This window comes from Spodoptera frugiperda, chromosome 28 (assembly GCF_023101765.2).
Source record: "Spodoptera frugiperda isolate SF20-4 chromosome 28, AGI-APGP_CSIRO_Sfru_2.0, whole genome shotgun sequence".
NCBI classification, from domain to species: Eukaryota; Metazoa; Arthropoda; class Insecta; order Lepidoptera; family Noctuidae; genus Spodoptera; species Spodoptera frugiperda.
The window spans coordinates 10,348,343-10,372,075 of NC_064239.1; the positions used below are offsets into that span (position 1 = coordinate 10,348,343).

Genomic DNA, 23,733 nt, shown 5'->3' on the forward strand with positions numbered 1-23,733 from the left:
AACAATTTGCAGTATTCGCAGAAGTGGATGGCCTTAGCTTTTGATTTTTTTGAGCACCAACTTTGTACAGAATTTCAAGGATTCGGCCAGAACTTTTGTTACAGATTGTGTGTGTGTGTGCCAATTATTTTTGTGTTTCGCAAATATATTGTGTTCAAAGTTTGACTATACTATAGTATAAGAGTGTTCTGTGGCTTATGTTTGTGTGAGTAAGTGACCTTTGGAAAGGATCCAATTAACTGATTTTATTCTTATAGCAGACACTTTGGTTTTGTTTTTCTTTCATGAAGTTTTGTAATACTTTGTTGATTTATAGAAAAAGTAGCAGCGAAGATAAATATCATCTTAACATATCTTATGTATGGTAATGATACCTGTGTGAGACCTAATATTTGTGACATTTGCTAAAGTTAAATTATATGATACCACTCCTTTAATTTTATTTAAAGTATATCTCCCATAATTTTAGTTTAGTTTGTCAGTATAAGTAGTGGTGGAACTTTAAATTAGTTTTATGGAGGGTGTGAAAACCACCCCTTGTTGTCATATTCCCTGCAGTCACCACCGCTATACTTGGCATTCATAGTTGGAACCAGTTAGCGAATTTAATTCGGAACTTCGTGTCCAATTTAAATTTCAGTTTATTTTATTTTGTTCGTCAGTTTTTATTGAGTTTCGTTTTGTTTTTGCGCGTGTAGTTTTAATTGTGGCATTTATTATGTCTGGCAATGCAACTGCCAAAATAAAAATATTAATTAATAGAATTATACAAAAAAAGATATTTAGCTTAAAATTATTTATTTACATGCTACCTCTATTACTTTTAACAATAGTCTCTTTTTTTAAATAATTTGAAAAGGGTGTATGAAACCATGTTTGGATTAAAAAAATCTGCAGTTTTTTCGTTATCCGCAACCACTTTTTTGGTTCTATGAAACGCTTAGTTTTGCTTCGAATTTCATGAACTTTTTCTATTGTTTGATTTTTGTCTGTTGACTGATGTTTGAATGTTGTCTAACTAGTCTTACGGAGAATCAAAGGCGAGACTCACAAAAATATGAAGGCAGTTTAGGATTTATTTTTATAGTAGATCGTATTTGACAGTTATATAAAAAAAACTTTACACAGTATTGCAATTATTTTTAATTATAATAGTATAATACTACTCTCTATGGGCTACTCCTAGTAGCAGGGCGACAAATTGACAATCACCGCGTCGTGTGTCATGTTATGCTGCTCATGAATATGAGCTTCTAACATAGCTTGAAACTAGTTGAGTTCCTCGTCAAACAGTTACGTGAATAACCCGAAAACACATTTATTAATTTAGTATGTCTCACGAAAGTTATAATAAAATTAAGAATACTAAAACTGTCAATCACAATTTTATGACATACTTATTCTACAAGCAATTACACTAATATAACAAAACAAACAACAGAATTCCACTCAAACATGACCTATAAAGATTCCCTCCATACATCTCGGGAAATGCAAGCACATATCTATAATGTTCAGTTTTCATTCAAAGCCAGCCAACCAAAGGCGAATAAACAACGCGACTCTCACAAAAGAACCTCTATGATTTATGATTTATGACTAGATATCAATACCTATGTACAATTGACTATTTGGCAACGACATCGGCCCTTATTACATACTCTTAATACTTAATAATCCTTGTTTTTTTTATCGATACAGACTTCAAGTTTGACCTAAATAAAATAGTTCTACGTACGATTTATTTAGAGCCCGTTTTTGCAGATTGGGTTTGCATGATATAAAATGTTTTAGAGTCAACGTAGGGGTTTGTGATCTTGTAAATGTTTATTGTAAAACGCTAGGTTTATTGCTGACCTCTATTTTGATAGGTTGTAAACTATATTACGTTTTGCTATTTCTTTTATTGTGCGGTGTTTGGTAAAGAGAAAGAGTTGTTAAACAGCACGACATCACGATAGTCATTTATTGATATACGCTCGTAATTCTGTTATATATTTTCTTAGTTAACGAAATAAGTGCGCACAATAGCTTATGATCGTCAATACATCGATATGGAAAAATATTACGTCATCATCCGATGAGGATGACGTAATATTTTTACAAATTCTAGTATAATTTATCTTAGCTTGAAGTTAAAACCTTATAAAGAGTTCTTATTAAAACTTCCTTTTAAAGAGAGAATGTGTGTAGCACACCGAAATTATATTGATTGTATGTTTAAAAGTATGGTAGTTGTTATGTATCTGTAGTAATAATCTGTGTTGTTAGATTGTCTATAGTTGTTAATGATCTAGAGGGCCATGGATGATCTAGTGGGCCATGGCCGAATCCACAAATGTATGGAAAATGTGTAACGGAATAAAACAGTGTATCAATAGCCATCACTTGTTTTACTTGTGTCGTATTAAAAAGTAGTAGTAGTATACAGATAAACAGCTTCATAGAGAACTATCTACATACTCAGTTTCTTTAAACAAATATCTTTGTGATTTCCATCAAACAAAATGGGATCCGACGAATCTCCGGACAAACACGTTTCCTAAGCTATTCGTCGTAAAATTTATATCCATGTATTGCTCATTTCGTTTTCTTTACGTAATTCCAGTTTATGTTCCATCAATAGAACGTACCCTGGCGTGTTGTGTCCTATGTTTCAATTCGTTATGTATTAGACTGCGCTCAGTAACGAGTGATCGATCACAACTGATCGCTTCTAGTGACCTAATACTTGTAATCTATCTTTGGAGTAGAGTTAAAATGTATGTCAATGGATAGTGTAAGTCTTTTTATATTTTTATAATAACTATGGTAAGGCATACGAAATTAACTAAAAAATCAAGGTTTATTCACGTACATTAATGGAGAGAAGCTCTACTAGTTTCTCGTTCTTCTCCATTTGAAGCTACACTTTGGAACGAGTAGCTAGCTTCACTGATAGACAGACTGACGGACAATTCGATTCGTCGTTTCAAAAGTGCCTAATTTAGGATTAATTGAAATAAATGCTTTGACTTGACTTTGAGTCACAGAGGGACTCTTCATCATTAGCAGTGTGCGCAGACGCGGTGACGTAGCGCAGTCTACAGTAGCTGCGCGACATCACCGCGCTTTTATCTATTCATTACGTAAGTAAACCGTGATTTTTTTTAGTTAATTTTTTATATTTTGTTAAATAAAGAATACTTTAAAACATGCTATGTAATTAAAGACAAATATGATTTATGTAGATCAACTTGCGCGTACTATGTTCTCAGAGCACACATGCGTCCTCTTAAAAAAATCCACTAAAACATTTTTATCATTATTTTGTTTCGTGGAAAAATATTTTATTCTATGTAAAAGCTACTAAAATCTTCTACTGGATTGTGAGACTTAAGATTTAAGTAGAAAAGGGGTTATAAAGTGTGCTGAAAACCGCAAAATAGGCACGACAGCGGCAAGGGCTTAAATAAAAGGATGGAAATGGCTCAGGTGTGAGGACGAGGTAATCCTTATGTTTAACATAATCCCACTGTATGGGTTTTGGAAAGTGGGCCACCTAGTACTCATATTCGTCATTATTGTCGTTATAGGAGATATATAATATATATGCATCGTCACGACTTTTATCCCCGAAGGAGTAGGCAGAGGTGCACATTACAGCATGTAATGCCACTGTACACTTTGCACCATTTGTGTTTTAAGTCCCATGTAATAGGGATGAGCCTATTGCCATATACTGGGTACAATTCCAGACTCCGTGCTACTACTGAGAAATGTTCGAAAAACTGAAAAATTTCCAGTAGTTCTTTGCCGAGACTCCTTGTCCGTCAGTCGCACTTGCTCTCATCTCATCTCACTCGACCAACGAGGTGATCTAATAGGAGACTATAATTTTAAAAATAGATTATAAGAAAAGTATGGAATAGTGCACTTATAACCTGGTTGAAGATTACTTTATTGCTGTGTGTTTTTGGAAAGTATTATCAGTTTAACTAGTTTTTGCCTGTCTGTTATTGGAAAGTATAGACAATGTAGTAGTTTATGTGTAGCATCTAAAGTTGAGCTAATCTCTAGCTCTTCATTTTCTACCTACCTACTATCATAAGTGGCTAAAAGTGGTTCCACTATAAGCTTTGGTAGCTTGTTCCATTTTCACTCAGATGTTTTAGGAAAGTCTGTTTAGCTACCTGTTTTTAACTGACTTTAAATAAGAAGGAGGTTGTCTGTTTGACCTGTGTTTATGTATGTTTACGTGCGCGATTATCTAACGATTACCCTTACCGATTTTGAAGCGGTTTTCAGAAAAGTATTTGTTATAAACTGTGATCAGGTTTTAGTACCTATATTAACCGACTACGACTTCAAGTCGATTTTGTTAACGTATTTTACTGAAAATAATTTGAATCCAATTTATGTAGTAATATTTTCTGTAGTTTCATAAGATGGCTCAAGTTTATTTTCACAAAATACATCTGCATAGGTATTACGCTCACAAAGTTATTGTATACAAAATGTAGCTATGTATGTAAACTGATTAAAACAACTAGTACACAGTTAACACCTTCTATTTCTCTTTTCTTGTTTAAAATAAACCATTTTAGCACATACATCTCTCTGCCCTGAATATAGACATACGGTCCCCAGTATTTCAGTATTGGGAAACCTGTTTGAAAAATCGTTAGGCGTTTGGAACCGTCTGATAAATGTTGTCAATGTGACCTAAAACTGCCTATAAATCTGGACCTAGCCAGTGATGTAGATAGTTTACGCTTAAATTGACGGGGCGACTAACCTTTGTTTCAACCCTAGACTTCTAGGACTCTAGGACTTATGCAGATATTTTTTTTTAAACGTGACCCTCAAAGTTGAATAGTATGGTAAATGCCTTTTTTATAGTAGTTTTACAAATTCAAATTTAGATCTGATTTCAAAATTGAGTTTCTAAACATGAGTATGACATGATAATAACAAATCCATAAATTTTCATGAGGTAGTTAGTCTAGGCGTAGGCACGAAATACCGAAGTTAGCGTTTTGTCATCGAAAATGAAATGAATTCTATGAAAATTTGCGGACAGCGCTACGTTTGCAGATTTGTTGTAATCAAATCAAATTGCTGATTTTTACTTAAATATAAATTTGTGTTTTGAATGTTTGATTCTCACTTTGAAAGATGGGAATGTTCTTAGTCATACATACATACATAGTAAGATTAATAAAACCATGATTAATTTTTCCGTTATTAATATTTCCAAGTATATCCAATGCCTACTACACCATTTTTACAGAAACGACTGTCAAAAACATAATAAACAAAAGAACTTCGCAAAACTCAAGAAACAACCAGCCCATATTTTTAACGTTTCAAATAAAAAACAAATGCCATCAAGCAAACGACGAAAGCTTTTAAAAAAAGTAATATTTCTAGAACAATCCATATTAAACGTAATATAAAGCTAGCGCCATACCTGCGCACACTTATTTGTTCCCATGAGTGTACATATTGTTTAGCAAGACAAAATAGCATTAAATGTCCGTGGCACACAATGTGAATAAACAAGTGAGCACAAGTATGGCGCTGGTTTAATATAAGGCAGTACACAACACAGGGTACTTACCGATGAGGAAAAGGAAGCCATGTAGAAGAGATAGCCATAAAGCGGGTTTTACTCCGCTCGCTATATGCCCCATTACGATCACCTCACCAAGCGAGATCGCTGAAATAAACGAGAACTGTTAGCAATAATATAGATCCGTTCTTGTATTATGAGTTCTGCTTATTAATATTATTTCATATCGTATTTATTGAATAAGCTGTTCTTCTATAAATGGAATAACTTTGTTTTCTTAAATACAATTGTCAATGGGCTCTAATAGGCTCGTCTGTCATTATATAGTACTTATAATAATCATGACTGGTGATAAGTGGGTGTTGTATTATGCGAATGGGTCGGCTCGACCGGAGTGATACCACGGCCTCACATAAAACCGATGTGAAACAACGCTTGCTTTGTGTATCGTTGTGTGAGTGAGGTTACCGGAGGCCCAATTCATTCCCATTCCCGAACAACAACCCTTAAATTCCTAACTCCCAAAAAGCCGGTAACGCACTTGTAAAGCCTCTGGTGTTTCAAGTGTCCATGGGCGGCGGCGATTGCTTACCATCAGGTAATACGTCTGCTCGATTACCGGCAAGTCCCATAAAAAAAAAATAATGAACTTTTCTTTCTACTAGATACCTCTAGAAAATGAGCCGTGCGCGAAAAAAATGTGCTCTGTTAACAACGTTGTGGTATTTTTGACAAACTAAAATGTCTACAGAAACTAAGGGCTTATTATTTTCTGCAGCATATTTAATTACAACCTCACGGCGACGAAAACTTTAGCTTTGCAATTCATTAAAGATATAAGTAACTACTTACAAATGAAATTGTCTTATTTGACGGTTTTAATTAATGTAGAGAGCACTTTAACTTGGGACAATTACTTTACTAAGCCGATTTTTGGTACAAAGCGTCTTGAAAGCAAACAAAATATAATCTTTCATTATTTATCACGAAATTGTTTCGTTTAAAATGAAAACCGACACGTCAAATCCACGACGACGCATTAACAAAGATTTTGTAATATTAAAACGAGCACAAAAGACCGACATTAAGTGGAGTCCCAATTTGCGGATTTAAGACTTACTCATAATTCAATTTGTTTTACCCGAATGTGATGACATTTTGCACCAAAACCCGTTTTGCTTGTTGTATTTTTGCTCTATACAGGTCAGACGAAAACAATGTTGGTTTTCCTAAAGGTAAATAATAATATGGTTGTTTAACATAGTTACTTCATTACAAATAGGACCAATAATATTATGCGCTAATCGAGCCAACTGTGATAGGTATTACCGTAATGACAATAGGGTGTGAGTTCATTTACGATAATCCTAACAATTTGGTGCTATTTTCATTAACGTTTTATTATGACAAAATCAGATAGATTCAAACACGCACCAGAATATAGGGAACGGCTTAAAATTTCTAACGAATCGACCCATATCGTCAGCAAGTAGGTCGTGTCAAAGTTATTTTCGTATGAAAGTTAAAAATTGTCTACACATCGCCTGATCAAAGTATTTAACAAAGTTTTATATTTGTGTTCTTTGTTCGTTATATGTAGGAACTGTGTATATACATATGTGTGTATGTATGTGTGGGTGTGTGATAAAGACACGTTCTTTTATGTCGGCTGTAAACAATACAGCCTTGTAATGTTTCTGTAACAAGATCCCACGAAACGTGCTTGAAAAAAATGTGAACAAAAATTTTGTAGGTACACAAAGGCCTTGTTAGTAGTTAGTTTTCAAACTGTTAAGACTTAAGGGCTAAAGCTTTGGGTATTTATATTAAATTGCCTTAAACAAACTTACCTATACCTTTTACTGTTAAAACAAAATTCAAGTTTGTTTTGAATAATAATTCGTTTAAAAGAATATTGGCTATGAAACTGAGTTTTTAATAACTACCTACTAGTACCTATTTACAGCATCTAATAAGTAAGTATTTTGTTCCATAACAGTCTATATTTATTCGAAAACACGCTCACAATACTTGAACAAAATTCCTTGCTTGTCTACAGTTGTCGTTGTTAAATACCTTTTGATAAATCCTGCATGGAAGACACTTGTATCCCTCTGAACAAAGTTTATACACATTTAAGTAACTTGTTTCCTCACATAAGCACCCTAACAATGTTTGTGTATGAACACAAAGCATAAGTTTCTCTGTATTTACAAACAATCTATGTTATTGTTCTACACTTATTGTCTATTCATTGTAGTTCAGCAACGAGTTTGTAGCGAACGGAATTCTAATAACCTGTGTATGCTAATTCCATTCTGAATTGAACGTTATTTGAAACGTAATATGATTTTGAATTCAAAATAACGGTGTTATTCTTTTAATTTATCATATTTATGAGTTTCTTAAAACTCTGTGTACTTATGTTTTTTTAGTCGTTAGAATAATACGGAAAATTGTTGTGTCTTTATTTAAATTAGGACAAACCAAATTCCTAAATTGTCTCATTGTTAGTAAAATCATTGAGTGCATCTTTTTTCGCCAGGGGAAATCGAGAGGGATTGTCAGACTCTTATTGACTAATCCACTCCACCTATTCCTTTTTTCGAGCCGGAGCCCCGGTAAACCCACTAGGTGGTCCGCAGCTCCGGATCATTGAATAAGGCGGGAGAACTCAGTGGATGATTTTCACCCCTCAAAAAAAGTACCTAAATTCTAATATTTTTCGGTAATAAATTATACTCTTCACAATAAAGAAAAATATACATAATTATCTAGACTTCAGGTCATGATAAGGTTTTGTGCCCGAACTAACAATTCGAAAGCAATAAACAATACATCATAGAGACGTCTAACACAAATGTCCTTAAAGCTTTCAGCCACAGAAACCGCAAAGCGAACTCAAATAACAGACTATTTACTCTAATAATTGTATTCAGTCTAAGTCTAAGTCTAAAATACATATTTATGATAACCTAAGCCTCACTAGGTAGTCTATATCTATATTTTATTACCGGTAAAAAAGATATAAACCTTTCAGTGAAAATTCCGTAAATACAATTTGTGTGTTTGTGTTATATTGTTTTGTAGATTGTACTACGTAGTTCAATAGGTTTACGCTAGATGGCGTTGTAAAACTAAATGCTTCCAAAATTGTAAATTATATTATTTTTCACAAATTACAGATTAGTTATGAGTATTTAATGCCATTAAGGTTGAAATTCGCATAATCTGAAAGAAAGAACAGCTACATTCATCTTAATTATTATTTTCCTTTTACTAAAACGTACAATCTAACGTGTCAAGAGCCAGTCTTGTGTTTATATTTTGATGAAGTAACATCAAAAGAACGCATAACAATTAATTACAAAGTAAATTAATTAGGAACGTCCTTGTTTCCGGACTGTAGGTGGGCAAGGAGCATATTTATTGTAAGGTTGCGTGGGACTGTAGCGCCAGCCAATTAATCACTTGACAGATTTGGTCACAATTCACTGAATGCCCGTTGTAACTGGCAGAGGGACAGACATCTGAATTCTGGCTCAAGTTTTTGTAACAAAGTGTTTGTGTAAAATAAGCCAGCCACAAAAACAAAAAAAAAAATCAAAATAAGGCATTTTTTATTACTTAAATATGAATATTCTAATGTCTGTCTAATGATTACTCTGAATAAAACAAAGCAGTTTTGATTACTTGAATTCTCACAAAGAAGAAGAAAGAAGGTTAAACAAATATGTTTTGTCTGAATTATTTACAATCTTAGAAATCTTATTTTATGTATCTTAGTTTGTGTGAATCTCAACTTACATAGTCCTTTCATTTAATAGGGATGATGACGGGATATGAACTTTAAAAAATCTATTTAGTGCGTCAGTTAGGTAATGTAAAATATTAGACACGTATTTTTGTATCTTCTCTTATAAGACGATGCTTAGTTGAAACGGATCAAAGTTTACGAATGGGAACAAATACGTCATTTCTACGTATAAAATATATAAGTGACGTCACGCGATATTTCAAATCGATATATTTTCGGAAGTATTTTAAAATAAGCTACAAGACGGACATTGAAATTAAATTAGTCATCTACCATGTTCTCTTAAATGGGAAATGAACACATACCACGTAACAGCTGTCGAAACTCCGCCTCTCACTGCGTCAACTAAGTCATAAAACGGCTAATAATACATTAACATTACGACAATCTGACGACAAGGATCATAGATCTACAATCTACATGATAATTCCAATACACATGACCACATTATTGACACTAGCTTGTTTATGGCTAATTATTGACGGCCAGTTAATTGGCAATTACATATGTAATGTAAATATATGCCACAAACATGTCCCTAGTGATTTTGGTGTGCGTATATTAAATTGGACGGTCTGTCTCTGACTGTCATAGCCACAAATATATAGAAAGTAATGTAATTTCTAGTTAAAAGTTATGTAATCTAACAAATAATGTCTAGATAAACACTTTTTACATTTAAGTCTTATAAGAAAAATCTATCTGAACTAAACTTGAAATGAACGTTAACACAATTCTGCTACACATTCGTAGCGCTACGCTAACTTCGTAGCACTTCTACGGCGTAGCTAGATAGCTACGGTAGATGATAATATACGTCAGTGACGTGAAACAGCTTTGTCCCTCTACAATCATTCTTTATTTGCCAAATATGGTATATAGGGACCACAAACCCTTTTGAATTACGAAGGCATAGAACAATAAATGTATTTTATGTAGCATTTTGATGTGATTCTTTTTTTGTTCCAATTGTTTGTATTAGTTACGCACCAGTAACAGCATTGATATCTCTTTCAATTCTTTATGTTTTAATTCTGGAATTTGATATTATGTACTATTTATAAAACACAGTACTGCTATTAAATAATAATCAATCGTTTTTTTTTAATAGGTTACTCAAGTACTCAATCCTTACTCGACGCTTTTTGTTTTCAAAAGATACAGGCCGACGAAGTGTCGTATCTTAAGGACTTACTAAGAAAATACAGCGCTGAAAATTTTCCTGTTACAGTTAATTTACAAGTTTGCAAACTTACTTAAAATCCCAATCTAAGTGTTTCAGCGGGAAGCCTAAGCACCACAACTTAAGTTGAAGTTTAAGACGAGTCGTCTCTTAGGTACCAAGTAAGATGTAAGTAAACATGAGATACTGCTTAAGTTTTATCATACAACTACATAGATTTGGCCTGCGGTTCTATTCTGAAGTTAGATGTTATGACGTCACAGGGGAATACCCAGCCAAGTGTGTTAGGGGTTTGTTCTTCGATGTTTTTAACCAACATGTGATATTGGGAAAGTTCAGTGTTTCCTATTCTATTGACAATGTTTGGATCAGCCAAGGCTTCTTACATAATAAGTTTAAATAAAATATGTACAAATTGTTTATGTCCTACCGATAGTAAATAGTTACCAGTACAGAAATTATGATTTATTAAGATACAGTGATTTTAAGAGGATACGTTCCTTCAGTTTTACAACACGCGACAGATCTCTTTGAATTATCGTCATTGTTGTAAGTGAAAATCTTTTATGACGCCTTTGATTTAGTGGATTACCGAAACTGACAAAACCAACAATTACCGACGCTGAAGTGAGATTAACGCCCCAAGTTTTCTCCGAAATAGGTCGAAATCGTTCCAAGGTCATTTCATGGATGTCATTGTAAGAAGTATTCGACTGATTAAGCGAATTTCTGATACCAAACAGCTGATAAAAATGGGAAGTACGTGTCAGTATTTGGGAGTAAAATAATTTTCCACTTTGTAGTCTCTGCTTAGGTTTACTCATATTTTCTGTCACCAAAAGCTTATATTCTTGTATAGTTCCAATATTGAGTTGTCGCTTCGGCATCTTGAAGGTGTGACGTAAAATTTTATTAAAAGATTCTAGGAAGAGGCTCGGGAGCTATAAAAGTGTCATCAAAAAAGGTTCCTTTAGATAGTGCGAACAGATTTCCAACTCCTATAAGGCACGTATTGCAATAACCGTAGCAATTGAAGACTTCTGCGTGCACGATATTAAAAGTAGAGGTTCAGTGTTGAAAAATAGTTTCTAAGGAAATTAACGTTGTTAATTTTGTTGAATGAAAGCAACTTAAGTTTGAAAACCCAGTGCTTTAGTAAGACTATTGTGTGTTCATAAATTAAAAAAGAAAAATAAGCGTAGTCGCATTTTTAGAATAAATTTACCTTCTGGATTGACATATTTTTATTTGTATATCAATAGGGACCTAAGTGACCTGTGTCACAGAATACCACAAAATATATTACGAATATTTTTGTGACATACATTCATTGTATAACTTCCCAGCTTCCCCAGAGATGCCTAAACCTCGAATTTCTAAATAATAATATTATGATACAATTTATATCTTTGAGTTGAAAATCCGTCTTACGTATATAAATCTAATATAATAATATCCTCTGTCTTTGAATAAGGGTAAAGAACTTGGGAGACAAAAATGAATAGAAAAGGAACTGTATAGATTTCGCGAGATAAGTCCTCATGATTTATGATATACTTTATTGTCCGATGTTTGTCACATCATATGAAAGATGGTTTTCACGAGACTTATGATTGAATGGAAAAGTAACCGCTTTTCCTTTTTATTTATCTTCGAGTGAGACTTTTGCTCGAGTTTCTGGATATTGATTGAATGTAATTTATGTTTTGAATGATTTCATTTGGAATGGAATGTACTTACATTATAAATTTTGTAGCGTTATTGATAATGAAGTGTTTAACGGAAATTTAAAGCGTCTGTAATTTAATTAAAAAAAAAAAACATTACCTCACACTTTTCACACCTCGATTTTTTCCTGTGTCGTAGGTGCATTTATGTACAAGTTCACATACACATGACACCTATCTTCGAAACAACAATTTGTGGATCATGCAAAGAGTTGTTTCGTGTGGGAATCGAACCCGCTATACCTTACTTGCCAACACAAATTGCAAGAGCCATTACGCCGACGGCTTAATTTTGACAATAGGTTTTAGGACAAACATTTTTACAAGACCTGGCGATGATTTCAATGGTATTCTTTAGATAGATATACATTATTTTAATACATAACAAGTTTTGCTTTATATTATAGAGGCACTATAGCTTCATCCTACATAATAATTTACTGTGTTATCCTACTTTTATGAACACACGCAAGCTTTTATTTCATGTGAGGTCGCGGTGCGGTATTCCAGTAAAGTGAATTTATTAAAGGAAGGTCTAGATTCAATAAACCTTTTGGCTTAACTAGGATACAAGTGAAGGTTAAAACAATTTATTTTGTTTATGTTATTTACTAGGTTTTCTGTTAGTCTTTTACATAGATAAGTAGGTATGTGTTTAGGGGTTAGCTGGGATTATGTTTTGTTTATGGAATTGTTTGAAGTGGAGTGAGTTTCTCGAAACCTATCAAATAAACTTGGTCTAGTAATATTCGAAATAAACGGTAATTGATTAGTTTTTTTTTGTTTTTATAATTTAACTACCGTGAGAGATACTAAATCAATTAAACGTGGCGACGCGACGTCGCGCAGCCTATCGATATTGGTCTGTGCACGCTCGCACTGCTCATGATGGAGAGTCCCACTGTGACTTGATACTAGTAGAGCATTTCTCGATTAATATACATGAGTAAAGCGTAATATAATTATAGTTTCTGGTTAGGGAACTGATTATTATTATAGTTGATTTTCTTACATTACACATATTATTAAACTTATCCCTTTCTAGGCAAAGTGTTAATAAACACACTTCGCGCGACAGTTGAACGTTGACTGAAAATGTAAATATCACCCAAATATATAAAAAATATTCATCAAAATATTTAAACCGTGCTTGCCCTGAAATATCTGTAACGATCGCATTCCCTTCAACGACTCTACGAGTTTCCACTCTTAATGTAACGAGACAGCTAATAAAGATAATATTTACTGCAATTCAGTTCATACAAAACCTTTATAGAAATAATGAGGACAACTTTCATATTTTATAGCCTTTATTCGACTCGATAATACTTTGTCAAAGCAAGAGTTTCATGGAAAGAAAACTTTTCAGTAAATAAATATGCTTCTATGTATTTGTGCAATAGTGTGTGCATTTTTATAGAAGAAAATATTTAGATTTATTTTCATTTTGAGAATGTGAATAATGTTTCTTCAATGCATATTTTTTTTTGTTTGTCGATGTTATATTTATGTATTTTTTATTTATGTTTCGTAAATGATCGGTGTTTTCATAAGTAGCTAGCATTAGTCCATCATTTGTTGAATGGGTTTCAATACAAGTCTAAATTCTTATACAGTACGATTCAAAAATGGTCATAGTAGTACATCGAGCTATCAATACAACAACTCAAAGGTTATCTTCAGGCAAAGCCATTCAGTCAATAGGCCATAAGTCTATGAGGCAATAATGTCCGACTCGTTGATCACTCTTAGTAATTACCTAATTGTAAATGTGTCGATATTTTTTACACACACACACTCTATAAAATACCTATTCATTTAGTGATTAAAACAGCAACACCCTGATCCAAAGCACAGGTTAATCAAGCTAATGAAGTACACATTCTGACAATCATTCGTACCTAATTTCAGGCGCATGTAGTGGGCAGGGTAGAGCGATAGATTGCTCCTGTCATGACGCGTGAGAATTAGTCGCCGTATCACATACAGCATGTTCCATATTAAACTGTTTCCACTGACGTGACGTTAGCTACGAATGTAGCATTGTCTTTGTCACTCTTTAAAGGATGTAGTTGTTCTCATCCTTTTCGCTTCATGAGGAACTTCAGAGTGGATATTTATGAAACATACTGTAGTGTATCTCGCATTTAGACCGGCAGTTGATTACTTCGCTGTCACTTCATAGCTCAAAGAGAAAGTGAGACGAGGTGTTAATTTGTTTGATATTAATTGATGATGTTAAAATCCATGGTGTTATACTGTGACGTGTCTTGAAATTCGAATAACCTACTAAGTACTAAGTAAGATTATGTAAGCAATTCACGATATTTATAGTAAAATCACGTTGGTATTCAACATACTTTATGAAATGTTACGCAGAGATGCATATGTTCATTACGTATGTTTCATGTCAAAGAAAATGATTATGTAAAACAGACGTCTATGCTACTACTGAGAATCGTGATATATTATACAGAGCACCGCTTTAATGACATTAGTTTTTGGCAACTTTGTTTTTCATGGACTTGTTTCAAGGACCTGAAACCACAGTTGTAATTTATTTTGGCCTAAATAATTGCACGTTTCACATTTAGCAGTAGGTGAATAAAGGTATACGAGTCACATATTTATGTGAAACAGTTTTAGTTTTAGCTGAAACTGACAGGTAATTTAGTAAAAGTCAATATTCATAAATTATTTTTAACGAGAAGTTTTCACCTATGTAGTGGTAATGTTTGTATATGTAATATGTCAACAAATTAATGTTAAATGACACAATAACATGGTATGAACAGCTTGCGGGCTTGAAACTGAGTATATATTTTAAAAGTAAATAAAGGTAGAACTACGGTATGACGAATATTATTTACAAAAACTCTTGAACAAATCTTTTATTTTAATGCTATCGAATAGCAACAAAACTTATGTTTCATTATTAGTTATAGTTTTAACGAAGGATCATTTAAAGTTTTGTAAATCGTCTAATACAAAGCACAAAAACAAACTTCAAATATCACTAATTGGCAAGCTCAAAACAAGTAGGTTGGTTTTTAAATTGTTTATCTTATATAAAAACACCGGTTGAACAAAAAAAAAGCGGTTTAGAATGACCTCAAAACGGACCGTTTTATCAATTTAGTGAACGCGGAAATATAACAAACCTCTGTGGTCGGGCGGACTCATTTTTATTCAAACCGATTCTCATGCAGCGTTTATGGGCCGAAGTTTCCCAAACCTGTGCGTACACGCCGCGTGCCAATAATTGCTTGTTGTAACTTTTTTGTTTAGTGGCGCCATATCTTGCACAGTTTTGCGTAGCCGGCGTTCCCTCAAATTGAAATGTTATGTTCTTACGTTATGAATTTCTGTGGCAAGAATTTACATTATTTTTTCTTTTGCGGTTTAGTTTTTGTAAGTTGTTTTTTAAGTTTTCTATTGTTGGGTAATGATTTTCGGGTATTCTATCAGAGTACCAAAGTTTATGAACATTAAACTGACGCATTATTGAATTAATGACTGCTCTGTTGGTGGGAGGCTGGGTAACCAACTGCCTGTAGCTTACTTTCCGCATGGAGCAACTCCTTGTGTGATCCACAAATTGTTGTTTCGGGTTTAGGTATATCTATGTGAACTTGTATGTTTTTAAACGCATTCACAACACAAACGAAAATCCTAGTGTATAATGAAACCCGAAATAAAATACGCTAACTAGTGTGCTACATTTTCAAAATTAACAAAACTATTAGCTTAGTGTAAATTGCATCATTAAAACTTTAGCTCACCACGCTAGAAGCTAAAACCTAAATTTTGCGTAAAACACGAAAACCTTGAAGCAGTATTTACCCTTTTAGTGCAAAACAACTGAAGATTAAGCGAACCTTTATTAAAGGGAGAGCTCTGTTCAACACTAAATGTTTTAAAATTAAAATCCTCACCACCCACTTAAGGGTTGTCAACCTTTTTAATTTTTAAATCAAGTCCTGGAACTATTAGGCAAAATGTGTTCCAAGAACTTTCTGAGAACAATTACGAAGGATCTTTGAGTAAAAACTTACACAACTTCTCACTTTTAAAGTAATTTTGCTTAAAACCTATTTTAACTGAACGCTAAACTGTGTCATGTAGTGACAGACTTGCTTTATATAATAGAAGACCTAATTACCCCGCCCCCCCAACCTTCCCAATTCCCGTTCCCAACCCTTAAATTCCTAACCCCCAAAAGGCCGGCAACGCTCTTGTAACGCCTCTGGTGTTTCAAATGTCTAGAGGCGGTGGCGATTGCGTACCAGGTGATTCGTCCGCTCGTTTATTGGTTTGTAGCATAGAAAAACAGGAAAATTATTCTTTTATCCTAATTTGGATTTAAAGAATCAGCAAATATGTCGCAAATGAATACAGAATAGTTACTAAGTCGCAACAAAGAATAGCCGTAGGCGACCTTCCTTGAAACTATCATTAATCTTGAATACAAATTAGCTCGTGACCTTGATAAATTCTTTCAGACAGTCCGATTAATCGATCTTAATATTTTCACCCAACAAGGATGAGTTATCTTATTTTTCTATACATATATTTTCTAAACGTTTTGAATTCACCACTTAAATGGGAAGCTGGTTTAATTAAAGATCTTTTTGCCTCATTCAAATTGAAGATAAATTATGAGGGTATTTTTACCTTAATGCTGAGAAAAATATTTTCGTAGGAGCTTCACTCAAGTACCTGTGATTTTCATGTCGGATTATTGTGTCTTATTTTTTAGTTGTTTGAAAATATAACGCTTATATTTTCCTGGTATGATGGGCATAAGGTAATTAGAAAGTGATTCAGTTGCAATAAGGGCGTAAATTAAACCACCCCGTTCCTACTGCTGCTTTTCGAGCCGGAGCCCCGGTAGGTATTCCGTAGCTGCGGATCAGGCATCAGCCCTACAGTGCCCCATCTGTGGTGGTCTGAGTTGCAATAAACTTAGCCCTCATTGTGCCGAACATTTAAGAAAAAAAAAATGGCGTCAAATACGTTCTCACTAGGTAAGTTTTGTTGACCACAAATAATGTGCAGGGTCGGTAATGGCGATCCTTTCTAGTCCAAGTATTTTTATCTTGACCTTTTCAAGGGCTAGGGTTGTCCGCGTGTAATTACATTTGTCCCCATTTCTGTACGAATACGTAGCAACACTACAAGTTGGAAAAACTCAATACACAAGTCATTAGTGTTTTCCGAGTTACCAGTGCGTAATGATAAGTAGAGTATGAAAATAGCTCATTGATTGATGAAAATAAGTATAGGAACAGGAAATAAAATTATGTTATTACTAACTAAGTACAAACAAATTGGAGTTACTCATTCTTTAGCCTCATTACAGTATTAGGCTATCGATCTATCGACAAACGTAAGACAGATTACTATAGTACTGCTGAAAACTACTGAAACTTGTCTAACTTCACTTGTATCGACCATGAAGCAAGTACAAAGAGGACATGTTATAATGACTGCACTGTGAAAAATCGGCCCTGACCAATGATATTATAAGTAAAAAGGTGTAGATAGGTTATAAGCGTTCAGAAAGTAGCACATTAAAATGTGGACAATTGGCAACGTTTTTGTAGTATGGGACTGCTAGATGGAAAATAGAGAAGGGCGTGGTTTGTAACGTTCCGCGCTCCTCTTAAAGTGTCACGCATTATGTTAAAGGGAAATCCAGTTATGACATCTCCCCTTTGTATTTGCTTCATGGTATCAACACAAAAACATTACATTAAGATTTGACAAAACTTTTTAGTAAAAGACCAATACATCAGACAAAATGAGACACTCTAATTTAAAGTACCTGTAACCTTAGCTCATTCAAAATCACAACAAAGCAAACTCGTGTACAAAGAGCGCATAATGATCCAAATAACCTGACAATATACCTACAATAAAATTACATTAGACTTTACCGAACAAATTCCTTACATTTACTTGTACAACACATCAAGATATGATAAAAACCAGTATAAGCTGAACGTCAAATGTGCAGAAGGATCATACAAAGCTAGACCATGATAAACTGGTTTTGTATAGTTTGACAAGTACAATGGGCGGATTTTAACCGTTGTTCAGGCCCGTATCGTTTCAAAAGGCACAATAGCTTGTAAACGGATCTCAGTACGGAAGCAACGGGTATCAATAATGTATAAGTAAAATTTACATTTGCTCTTACAGGTTTAAAATGTAGTCGGGTATGTACCAGCTAGCAATGGTGCGGAACGTGATGTGAATCAGTTGAATCGGATTTTTCTTACAGTCTCATTGAGATACAGCTTCGAGTAGCTGAATGTTGATTAGCGATATTGTTTTCATAGTAGTTAAACTGATATATTCTTTTATTTATAATGAGGGTTACATTATACGAGTTGGGTTATTGGGATAAGGAGATACTTCTTGTGTTATATTGTCTTTTATTATCGGTACAACGGGGTGAATAGGTACAGGAACGGGGTGAATAGATGTTAGGACATTTTCCCAACATCTATTCACCTTTGAATTAGATTATTCACCCCGTTTTACGACATATTTTGTAAGTTTCATAGTTTAGTGGTAATGAAAAAGAAAACAAGTTTTAGTCGTCGTAGTGTTTATTCAATTCATTCATACATCGAATAGCCTCTATTACCTTTCGACAGGAATCCATTGAAAACCGATACATCGGCTACCTTCGTTAGTATACTAGCAGTAACTACGCAGTCATATAAGTGAGTATATCTAATCTCGTAAGATTAGACGTGTAAGCAATAGCTTAACCTACTCTCAAAGGTGCTCAAATAAATTGATTTAGAGGTAGCAGCAATTTGTTTCCATGTGATATGTAAGACGAGAATTTACTCCCAGGGAATTGCTTCTAATCATGTAGTCGTGGTATTAAGTAAGAAAAATGTTAGGGATTGGGCGAAGGTACTAATTTATGGACTGGGGCCTGTGTTAACATTTGTAAGTTTGTGTTGAATGTTTTGCTGGATAAATTACGTTTGGATTACTTATTACGTATCGACAGTATTACGTATCCGTATTCTAAAATATGTAGTAAACATATTTATTAAGAATTTATTGAAAAAATCTTTATTATGTAGTCCAGACCCCTGTAAATGAATGGCATAAACGCTAGTCAAATAGAGTGAATAGAAAAGTCAATCAAATGTCAGGCAGTGTGAATGTCATGAACAGATTTTTATTACGATTATAGGTAATAATGTGTTTTTTATGGTTCAAGCCGGTAAATGAACAGACGCATCACCTGGTGGTAAGCAATCACCACTGCCCATGGACACCTGTAACACCAGAGGCGTTACAAGTGCATTTCAGGCCATTCAGGACTTAAGAATTTGAGGATTGTTGGGGAATCGGGGATTGGGAAAATTAAGGAGTTTGTAATTGGGCCTTGGGTAACCTCACTCATACGATGAAAGACAACGCAAGCTTTGTTTCACGTCGGTTTTCTGTGAGGCCGTGGTATCACTTCGGCGACCAAGCCCATTCGTACCGAATCATGGCTCTCCCAAGCTGTGTACTATATTATGCATAATAATATACTCATACTCACAATTATAATTTGAGTTATTTCCAATAAATAACTCTTAAGAACTGAGTATACTAAACTTGTATAGTTGTATACATCTGTCGAGCCTATCGTAGAATAAAAGATTGTTCATAAAAGACAGATATAAAACACACAATAGCCTCGTTACGTTTTTTTCTCCTCAAATTACAAACAAAATCGCGAAATACTGAAACATTTTTAAGTTTATTTTTATTTAAGTTGAAAGCCTTATTCTTATTCAATGTTTATCATTGTTATTGCAATCTTTTATATAAAACATTTTCTTTTTTAAAAAACATCGCTGTGTTTGCATCTTTGAAATTCTGAATAGAGCTGTTCTTGACATTGTGTCTCACTTAAGTAAGTTATCTGTTTTCATTTTATATGATAATCGTGCTGTTTCATTCTAGACTTTTACCGCTGTATTCAGAGTCATTTAATGGTTACTTAAACTAGTTCTTAGCTATTGTTTTCGATACAAAATCGTTATTTAGAAATAGATTACGTAATTATGAAATGTCTCTGAGTGCGATGCATATGTGTTTAGTTAAAAAATGCTTTTTAAATATGTTAATGTGTAAAATAAGATACACTTTTTATTATTTTGCTTTTGGATTTTTTTCTTACCTTTTAATTATGTCTGTATTAAGTATCTGTTGATGTAAACGTCTTTGAACCAGCCTTAAGGCGTTTGTATCATTAACCTAAACAAATTTACTACATAATAAAAAAGAAGTTTTATAAGAAAATCGTTGAACTCGTCTGGAATAATAAACCTGTCTTTATGTACGTTGAATACAGTATTAAAATATGTAAGTGGGAGAGCTCCTCAACATACACCCACGTTCAGTACGTATGGACACTTTAATAAATAAAATACAATTACTTTACATGCCATATTTTAACTCAAACCTTTAATTGAGGTGAACATGTAAAAAAAGTCGTTGAATACAATAGTGAAACGTTTTCACAGACACCAAAAGATGAATAAATAATTAATATTGTCATACGTTATACTTCGTTTAGTTAATTGTGTTTATTAGTTATTATTATTCATATTAGTTATTATTATTCATGTATTTATTTATGTGACGTGTTATTAAAATAAAAATGGTTTTGAGTGTGTGTATGTGAAATTGTATGTTTGTAAACTCACCCACGACACAGGAGAAAATCCAAGTGTTGGGGCAATGTTGTTTATAATTTTTTTAAGGCAAACACAATAATATGACATCAAATAAAAGCGTGTTCAAAACGATTTGATTCCCCGAAGTAGCATTGGACAATATTGGATAAATGGAAAAAGCTAAAATAGGTGCGGCAAACAGTCATTTCAAATTACGAGGAGAATTGTAAACAAATGAAAATGTGTTGGTCGAATTATAGTAATTAATTGAAATATTTGAGCGACCGAATAATAAACTAATGGAAATGACCAAAACGAATTATTATGTTGTTATGATTGTACGTACGGTAGTCAGCGGCGTATTTGTGAATTAATTATTTTTTAGGGAAATATTTTTTTTCCATTTTATTAAACATTTAATTAGCTAGGAATAATTATTAATCTAAACTAACACATTATTTACAACTTAAAAATACCAAAAAATAAGGAATAAAAACTAACTTAAAACTAAAATAAAGGCAATAGGCGTGGTTAGGTGTGGTTAGGCGTCGAAGTACTCGTCCGCATCGCTGTCATTGGGGAACGTTCCCAGAAGACTGGCCGCATTGCCACGTTGTATGGGAAATAATTATGTGGATTTTACGGTTAAATATTTTTATACGTCATTGGTTGAGGCTTAAATTGTACAGATCAATGATTTAATAGCGTAAATACATTTTTTTTGCAGGAGAAAATTGGCCAATCTCTTCTCAGCTTTGTGTGAGGCTAGTGGGAGTGGCAGACTGACTTAAAACCACCTCACTTGCTACCTCTACTCCTGCTTTTCGTGCCTGAGCCCTGGTAACCCGCTAGGCACTCTGCAGCTCCGGAGCATAAATACAAAGTTAATATTAGAAACTCTTTTATTAACCCCTTCGAGTATCTTACTCAAGACAGTACATTTGCCAAGGTCAAACACGCTACGAATCTGAATCTGGTCTCTGAACCATCATCAAGAAGCTCCAAAGTCCAGCAGTGGACTGCCTTGGGCTGTTGCTGTTATCGATTGAATAAATACAAATGAGTTCAATTAGACTAGATCATTTTTGTTCAAAAGTAATTTGAAGCGTATAAATGTTTACAATGATCCAACAATCAGTAGCAGATGTAATTATAATATTATAGCCTATAATGTAGGGACGACGAAAGCCTCACAAAAAAGGACATCTTTAGAAATATAAAGTATAAAAAGACTGACCGAATTTCTTTGGAAGGGTTGAAAGTACATTGAAAGGATAATCTTGTTGGCGAGGAGAGAAGTAATATTATAGGATTTACATTGAGCTGGCTCTTCGCCTCTTTCTTATACCAACGAAAACTCTATCGCATTTACATTAGCGTTTTAAAATTTCAATTTACTTGAAGCTATAGCATTATACTAAAATAGTACCTTTAATGTGATTACAATATAATTTGCAAGTAAGTACAGCAATTTAGAACAAAGTTGTTATTATAATTATGTTAATATGAACTCAAATTGAATCACGTCAACATTGTACTTAATTTGATATTTTCTTGAGTATGGAAAATTACTGTGAAACATTTGTTATGGTATGTTTGTATAACCAACGATGGTATCATGTGTTATTGTGAGTCAAAAATAAATAGAGAGAGATAGAATGTCTTTCTAGAATGACCTTTCTCATGAAAATTGCTTTCGCCACTTGGCTATCGCGTCGAATCGCAAAATGAAGAAAATAATCAAATCTGGCATTTAACCCCAACGCAACTTTATCTGGCAAATAAATCTTTTATCTCAATAAGTGCTAACGTTCACAAAAAGTACCAAATTGACCTTTGGGCTCAACATTCACCTGTGATCCAACACAAATCACCTCATTCAGACACAATCGAGTCCATTGTAAGTCATTTGCTGAACGATCTCGGGTTAACAACGAATGCCCGTGTGTCCGGCTTTTATTCAATTTAGCACAGGAACGTAATGATACGAGGGGACAAAGAACTTCTTTGTGAACAGATAAAAAGGACTGCGATATGTGTTAGTTTCGTACATGATTATTGTGTCACGGCTGCGGAAGAATTTGGCGTGTTTTTGGGACGAGTCAGGCAACGTTACGTCATTCGGCAAGCCCTTTTTTAACTATGTGGTAGTCGGTTCGAGTGAGTAATACGCATGTGGAGTAATTAATAAAGTACCGCGAACCTGTGTTGGGCTGATTGTCATTGTTTTGTGGGTTTTTAATTCATTTAGGTTTAATCATTTTGTATTGAAAACTGTTTGTAGTAGGTACAGAAAATATCAATGACGTCATTCAACGCAACTCCATAAAATCTCTTGAGTATTCTCATTAAAATGACTTCATTTTGAAATCTTCAAAAAAACTGACCAACCAGCTATATTATACTCGAACCAAAACCGTATTGCGTAAGGAAAAATTTGGTTTCATCGATCGATACGTACGAGGCAAATGTAGCAAATATAACAGTGCGTGAAGTAAGAATTTTTTTTATCCTTGTCTAGGCCTGAATTTAGATGTAGGACTGCCTGTCAATACTGTGGCTTCGGCTGTATATCATTGAGGTTATCGCATCGTGTAGACTTTAGATTAGAATAGACACAAGACTAGAATAGATAGATATCAGTTCCGTCGTTTTCATTCTGTTGTTTTATTTGTCAAGTGTTTTTATAAAACTATTTGTTTTGGAAAGTCTCTGATTCTCTGGAGAATCATTCACGTAATATTTTTTAG

At 33.8% G+C, this 23,733-nt stretch overlaps 1 protein-coding gene across 2 annotated transcripts in view; it reads right to left on the minus strand.

The window, feature by feature from the left end:
- The window catches only part of LOC118265521 (hemicentin-1), a 57,272-nt gene that overhangs the window by 16,283 nt on the left and 17,256 nt on the right, over positions 1 to 23,733 (minus strand). For both annotated transcript variants that reach the window (XM_050705910.1, XM_035578436.2), the window contains exon 2: positions 5,603 to 5,701. In XM_050705910.1, the coding sequence (XP_050561867.1) occupies positions 5,603 to 5,675 (73 nt within the window). In that variant the 5' untranslated portion in view covers positions 5,676 to 5,701. The remainder of the gene's footprint in view (positions 1 to 5,602; positions 5,702 to 23,733) is intronic.